The following is a 7,344-nucleotide window of genomic DNA, read 5'->3' as shown; positions in this document are numbered from 1 at the left end:
TGAGAGCCTTTTTTATTGATCATTTCAAATCAATTGTGTTGTTGCATACAAATTGGCACAAAACCATCCAATAACATTTATGACTCTTCTACATCAGTACACGTGGAATGCTGATCTGTATCATCGCGTATTTGTTTAATCAGGCTAATATTTCATCTGCCTCATTGCAGTGATAATGTGACGAGAAAAAAATTACTGAAAATGATCAACCCATTCACTTCTGTTCAAAGAGCTTGCTGAGGGATTTAGTCTTTTTTAAGCCACCCAGAGATTCATTCTGTTTTCTAAACATTAGATTTTTTAGAAAGAAAATAGTCTCCTTTATAGGCAAAACCATCTTTGGCACCATAGAATTCAAGTTTCAACTTTCTGTCCTTGAGGAGAGCTGGTAGAATTGGCTACAGAAATTGCTTTGCTTCCATGGGCTTTTTGCGTCCTCTGTTTCATTTGCCTCTCTAAGGACTCAGCATAGAAGATCCTGCATTCTCCAAGTCAGACAATCATCACAAAATCCTAAGGAAATGAACTTCCCTGGCTGCGCCTCAGTAAGGAGAGCAAATGGAACTGTCTACCGCCTCAGGGAGACAGAGTTCAACAGTTCCTCAAATTTGGATGACACTACTTTGTTCTTTTTGCTGGAGGAATGGTCTCTCACCCCATCAGGCACAAACATGAAGATGTTTTTAATCTCTCCAGTTGTCTGCCTCGTGGCAGGTGTCCTCATCATCCCTACCATCCTCTTTGTGATCTTCTCTCGGTTTAACATCCGTCAGGAAACAAGGTACATGCTGCTGGGAAATGCTCTGCTTTCTGATCTGATCTACCTGTTGTTTTACACCCTGTCGGCTGCTCTCAATGCAGCACGTCTACACCTCCCAAAGGAAGCTTGTATCCTCCTCTTATTTTTGCTGGCAGTGGCTTACTGTGGAGGACTGTTCACAGCTGTTGCAATAGTCTTGGACACATACATAGCTGTTTTGTTTCCTTTGCGCTACATTGCTATTTTGCCTCCTTCACGAACTAAAAAAATCATTGTATTACTATGGATGTGTTCCGGAGCTTTCCCTGGAATTTTCTTCTTGGTGCTATGGATTACCCACAGCTTTGTGCCCTGTGTCCTGGAAACATGCTCAGTTCCAGTAATATTAATATTAACTCTGAATGGGACTGATGCTGTGAAACTCTGTTTCTGGCTTTCTGCCACAGTTATCTTTCTCTGCCTGTCTGTAATATTTTGTTGCTATGCTATTCTGTATTTTAAAACCAAACACTCGGGTATATGGGAGAGCATCTGCTCTAGAGCCAGTGTAACATTCCTAATGCACAACACTGTGTTATTTTTTTACTTCTTTCCACTCCTGGCCCTTTTTGTAGAATCATTCTTGTGCGTTAATGTTGTTATCAGACTGCAGACAGGAATCTTGGTCTCTCTGACAGTCTGCAATGTCCTCATGATTCTTCCTAAAGTTTTGTTCCCTTGTCTGTACGGACTTCGATACAGAGAGATCTCAGCCTCTCTCAAATCCATTGTCAGGAGGAAACAGCTACGCCTGGTGTCACCTGCTCCACCAGCATCCTGAGGCAATGCAGAGCACAGCCACAGCACAGGAGTTGTCCTTACCTCGTTATCATGCAAGACTGATGGAAATCACCCAGCTTCTGAACTGGAGAAGTGATCAACGCACGGTTGGAAGACATGGGTTGATCACTGCCTTCTTGGTGCCAAAAGGCCACAGATCTTTCATCATGACACAGCTGAGAATACAGCAAATGTCACCCTGGATGAAGTTCCAAGCTTTGTTCTAACATGAAAGGCAGGATCTTTTGGAGGAGATGTTGAATTAAGATCATTTTCACACACCTGTTGCAGATGCCTTTCTGGAAAAAAGAAAACTAAAAATAGATAATGCAAAGCAAAGGAGTAACGACAGGTCTCTTGAGAGCATCAGCTACAGCAGAGGATCCTTCACCAAACATGCTGTGAAGGCAACAATCATTTCTTTCACACACAGTATATTTCTGCAAGTTTGGTAGCCAAAGTCCTGTTCTTTAAAACATGCACTGAGAGGTGCCTCTGGAAACTGCTGCACCTGGTGAAACACTGTTCCTCAGCTTGCGGAGCCTGCTGGTGTATTCGCTGCCTTACGGGTTCTGACAATCTGCAAAATACTTGTGTTGGATAAAATCTCCATCTGATGGGAAGCCATCTTCAATCAGTGTCTGCTGGGCAGCCCAGCACACAGCACTGCCAGGGAGTTACAGAGATGGATGTGCTGCTGGGTGAGGGAGGACAAGGAGGGGGCAGAGGGTGGCGTTCCCTCCCTGCTGGGTGCACAACTGCTGTGCCCAGGGAGCCAAGGCGGGGCTGCAGGAGCCTGGGGCAGCCCAGAGCCCTGATTCCCTGCTGAGGCTGTGCTGACATGACCCTGCCAAGGCTGAGCCTGGCAGCAGGGGAGGAGCAGAGAGGTGCCAGGCTGGGCACAGGGGTACCTATCCCATGGCTCAGATAGGACCTGGCATGAGGGACTAAGTATAAAACACCACTTCTGAGTATCCGCTGAGGCAGCTCCCTGTTCTGCCTCACAAAAATCCTCTCCAGCAGCCTGATCTCAGCTTACAGCTATACCATGTAAGAGCTGCTGCTGGGTACCTGTCACCAAAGCCTTAGGAAGGTCAGGAGGAAAGGCTGCAGAGCTGGTTGGTGCATCGGCACAAGAAAGATGGAATCCTGTAAGAGCCATTTCGGTTTTTCAGATCAGCCACCTACCTATAGAAGACAAGTGAAACATACTTCTGACCTTTGAAGAAACCAAAATTTCCTTAGATATAAACATCAGTGTGGGAAATTTAAATTGCTGTTCTCTTCCTTGGACTTGAGAAAATAGTTCTGTATTTCTAAAGATAATATTTTTTAAATTTGTTACATTTTATGTAAATAATACATTGGACTTTAAAAAAAAAGTCCTTGATTTCACTCTGTACAGTATTTTCCTTGTACAGACACTCTCCACCTTCTGTTTGCTTAAAGCTATACACAGAATGTGCTGATTGTGGCTTTTGGCTATTTCACACTCATCTGAAGTATTCCACTAAGTGTGAGCCAGGAGGAGATCAGTGTCTGGTTGCATGAAATGTTTTTGGCAGTGAAGCCGGTTTGAGTGGTTCCTGCTGATCTTCTCTCCTCATTCCCAAACTGCTTGCTACTCTCCTCACATTGCTCTCTCCTGTTTGCTGATGCAACTGCTTCTGGGGTTGCAGGTTAAAAATATCCCTTCAAAGAGAAGTGGTGTTTTCATTTAAACTGAGATTATCCCAGCAATCTGTTTTATAGGATATTCTGAAAACAGCTGCATCAGCACAACTGAGGCTGTAACAAATTCCAGTTCAGAAGTGGGGGGAATGAGCATGGACTTCTCAGAGGCTTTGCTGCTAAGGGACACTTCTTGTGTGAGAAGTATCTCTAAGGTAAAATTGTTGGCAGTGAATGCACTTTAAGATTGCATATTTGCTTTAACCATGGTTCTGTGCTTCTCAATCCGCTTCAATAAAAGGATCTGGAAGTTGCTTTTTACTGGCTGCTTTTAATTTTCTCCAAGATGAATGTACCGTAGTCATCTGTCACAGAAACTATGTTTGTATACTTGATATTCAGCCTGTAACAGGGGTTTTCCATAACACTGGGAAGGATGGGGAGAATGTCTGCATATTGGATCCGGTTCGTTCTGTTAACCTGTGTAGCATATGGGGAGATCAAGAATGGAAGAGGTAGTTGTGAATCCCTAAGCTGCTCATATCCTGGACCAAATTTTGATGCCAGTGCCCAGTGACAAGGATGCTGATAACTTACAGGTTGTTTTGTCCATACAAGTTCCATTCAAGTTTACCTCTATTGGAAATTTTCATGATAAGTAATAAAGATATCTGTGTAAATAGTATAAAGTAAGGTGAGTTCATGCAGCTGCAGGTTAACAGTACTTGGTCTTGCTGCTGACCTCTGACAATTATGAAGGCATAATCTCCTGGACAGTATTCTATCATCAATTCTGTAACTCTTTCTTACATACACATCCCCTGTATATATTTAGATACAACTAGAAATTTGCTAACATAAAGAAGGATGCTGAAAGACAGAGCAAGTGAATCAGTGATTGTGGCAAGTTTATGTATGCATGAAGCCTGCCCACAGTGGTATCCCAAGGACCAGGCAAATGAAACACTGTTTTGTGGAAATTATCTTCTAAGAAAGATCATTGCAAGCTGATATTAATTCTCTTTAAAGTGGTTTAATATTAGATAGATACATTTTTCTTAAGTGACTGCTTGTAAACAACTGCTTCCCATGGAACATTACTGTGCTGTTTGGTACAAAAGCAGAGGTTATAGCATGCATACAAGAAACACACTGTGTGCCTGATCCATTTGCCTTTGGTATTTCCCCAGTCTATCTAAATAGGACCAAAGGGCTCACCAGGACAACGTCATGAGCACTAGGTTCCTATAATTCTTTTCATAAATGTAGTGAGTTTTGAATTAAAAAATGTCAGACTTCTGTATTTTCCAGAACCTCATGGGTATAGCGATCACCAGCCTTGAAAGGATATCTCCACATAAGCTCTGGAAATTCAAACTGAGACTGTTTACCAGAGCCCTGTAATCGACCTCTCCCAGGTCACATAAGTGAACTTCTTGGACGTCACTGTGGCTGCTCAGCATTTTAATTTGAAGTGAAATGGAGAGGAGTTTGCTTTAACATGTGATTTGGCAGCTGGGGGCAGTAATCCTTTAATGAATTGCAATAGCATGAATCACTAAAGGTACTCTAATTTATAGCCCAAATATATTCCTAGTCAGTTTTTCCCCTCTTTTCTTGTGCCAACATTGTCACAACATTCACCACTGCTCTCTTCCCTCTCCCAGTTGGATTTACAGTGCAGTTTGCTGTCTGTAACCTGCAGACTGAAGGGAGTCAGACCTGCATTCCAAGGGCTGGGGCTGTGCCATACATCATGGCAGACATAATTACATCAGAGATAGGTCTGTGCCTCAAATGAGATCAGTTTCACTGCCAGGAGATACGGAGGATCTCCACGCAGGTAAACAAGAACACAGCTTTGGATTTGAGGTATAGTTCATTGCAAGGATTTGATTAATTATTCAGTAAAACTAATTAACCTCCTGCAGTTTTAGTAATTGCTATTGGAGTGTCTACTTCTGCTCCATCAGCTGGCTGTGTCATTTTCTACTGGAAGTGTAATATAGGAATAGGGCAGAAGGAAAGTGGCATTTGCCTGGTTTCTCTGGGAGCAGCCTTGAGAATCCCAGGGCTGTGTCAGTGCTGGGGAACAGCATCAGCTGCCCCAAGACAGGTCAGGCAGCTCCCACAGGGACAGTTGGCTCTTTGCTTCGCTGGTCACTGTTTTGTACACCAAGATACTCTGTGTTCCTTGGGCAGAAGCTGTGATTGGGGTCATTCCCTGCTAGATGGGGCTATGCATGGCAGATGAGAGAGAGATTGGGACAGGAAAAGGAAATTACAATGTTCCTTGAAACTTGATTTCTGTTGTCTCCTGTCTCCACCCCCACCTCACTGCTGGTAAATGAGCAGTCAGCACTGCTCGTTCTTGCCATTTTTTCACAAGCCTTGTGATTTTTGGCATCTGCATAAAACTACTGATTTGAATGTTTTTGTTTTTCAATATATTTCAAGTCCTTCAGATTGCAATGTGAATCCAAAAGGTACAAAGAGCAGAGAGGCAAATAAACACAACTCTTCATGCACTGCTATTAAAACGTCAGAATTTTTGAGCGACTCATGAGCTAGGAGAGGGAAGGCAGCCAAGCTGTGGTTGTGCTGTCTCGTGTTTGTCAGTGAGGGATGTTTTTGCTTATGATTGCCCAAGGCTTGTAGATGTGACTGGGAAACCACCACAGGACAAACAAGAGGCTGTTTTCTGTCTTTGAGATGTGGAGTTAAGAATTTGTACTAGGAAGTTTATTTGGACAACTTTTTTCCAATTCAGTGGTTTATCTTTCTCAAGAAAAAAATATACAAGTTTTGCTATGGGCAGTACAGGGAAAAAATCAGCAACCTGTTCCTGAAGCTACTGTTTTTCAGGATGATTCCCAGTAGGAAGAACTAGTCAGCTTCAGCAGCTGCTATAATTAGTTTTCCCAACAGGTAAAGATACAGAAACGCAGCTCCTCAACAGGAAAGGGAGACCCCCCCCATTCATCCACCTTCTCTGTCCCTCTAGACCAGCCAGTGCTGCCAGCCAAGTCAAAGGTGGTAGCTGTTCTTCACAAAAACCTTTTGAAATAAAATACTATGTTTGGAGGGTGTTTCTTCATGCCCTCTGAAAAGCAGAGTGGGATGGGAGAGTGTAGGACAGCATGAAAGTGTGAGAAGTACTGACCCTGCAGAACTACAGGGACGTGAAGAAGGAAGGGGAGCAGTTAGAAAGTAGTTGAAAATGGAAAGCCTGTGGGACAATCAGAGTGAGAAGATGTGGGGATTGGCTGGAATTACAGAAGTGATTTCAAGGCATGGGGCAAATTGCAGATGGAACAGGATTTCTTGCAGTCTTTTTGAGGGAAGGATGTGGCAGAGACCTGTTGGAGGGCTGCACCCACCCCATGGGCTGTGTCTGCCCTGCTCAGCCTGCACCAGGACTGTCTGCAGGCCCTGACACACCACTGAGCACTCTGGCATTAGTGTGCTGAAATTCAGGAACCCATGGTTTTTTCTCAGCCTAAAATGACAGAAATATTATTTTTTTATACTGTATAAGGCAAGAGGAGACATTACAGATAGGGAGGGAAGGTTGGAAGGAGTCACTGCTCTCTGCTTGGAGAGATTTGTTTTGCACAGTGTTTTCTGTCTTGATTTAATTGTGAGTTGGCTCTTTCCAGCAACTAGGCAGGGGAGGAGGGACGGGAATATGTTCCCAGCCTTTGGCCAAGAGTGTCCCAGAGCGTCCCGGGCGTGACCTCTTCAATGTTTGTTTTCCTTTCCGTACAACTGACCCAGATGCTGGGGCTTGAGACGTGGGCCCTCCTGGCCTGTTGAACATTTGCCCCTTCTGGTACAGCATGTGATGGTCTCAGGAACCAAGCTGGGAACAGTACCTGGAACTGTTTTTCTCTCCAGCAGATTGTTTTGTCCGATTGCGTTCCAGGAAACCAAAACCCGTGAGAAAAATCCTGGGAGCGCACTGCCACCCAGTGGGGATGGAGGCAGGGATGGAGCAGTCGGTCTCCACTGCTCTGCCTGGGCGCAGCGACGGGGAGAGGAAAAGGCCTTCCAGGCAGAACAGTCACCCGACACAGAACAAAGAAAAAGGAAAC

At 44.2% G+C, this 7,344-nt stretch overlaps 1 protein-coding gene across 1 annotated transcript; it reads left to right on the top strand.

Moving 5' to 3' along the window:
* The first annotated feature begins 246 nt into the window (after positions 1-246).
* Positions 247-3,542, top strand: GPR148 (G protein-coupled receptor 148). Its single transcript, XM_085068773.1, has one exon. It carries the CDS (start codon positions 522-524, stop codon positions 1,578-1,580), a length of 1,059 nt encoding a protein of 352 aa, XP_084924899.1. The 5' UTR covers positions 247-521; the 3' UTR covers positions 1,581-3,542.
* The last annotated feature ends 3,802 nt before the right edge of the window (positions 3,543-7,344 follow it).

Source organism: Lichenostomus cassidix, chromosome 9 (assembly GCF_008360975.1).
Source record: "Lichenostomus cassidix isolate B80296 chromosome 9, HeHo_3.0, whole genome shotgun sequence".
Taxonomy (NCBI): Eukaryota; Metazoa; Chordata; class Aves; order Passeriformes; family Meliphagidae; genus Lichenostomus; species Lichenostomus cassidix.
Note: the sequence above shows the minus strand (reverse complement) of the source record. Positions and strands in the feature narration are given on the sequence as shown.

Coding starts and splice junctions, on each gene's coding strand:
- GPR148 (XM_085068773.1), top strand. CDS start 522: ATGAACTTCCCTGGCTGCGCCTCAGTAAGGAGAGCAAATGGAACTGTC.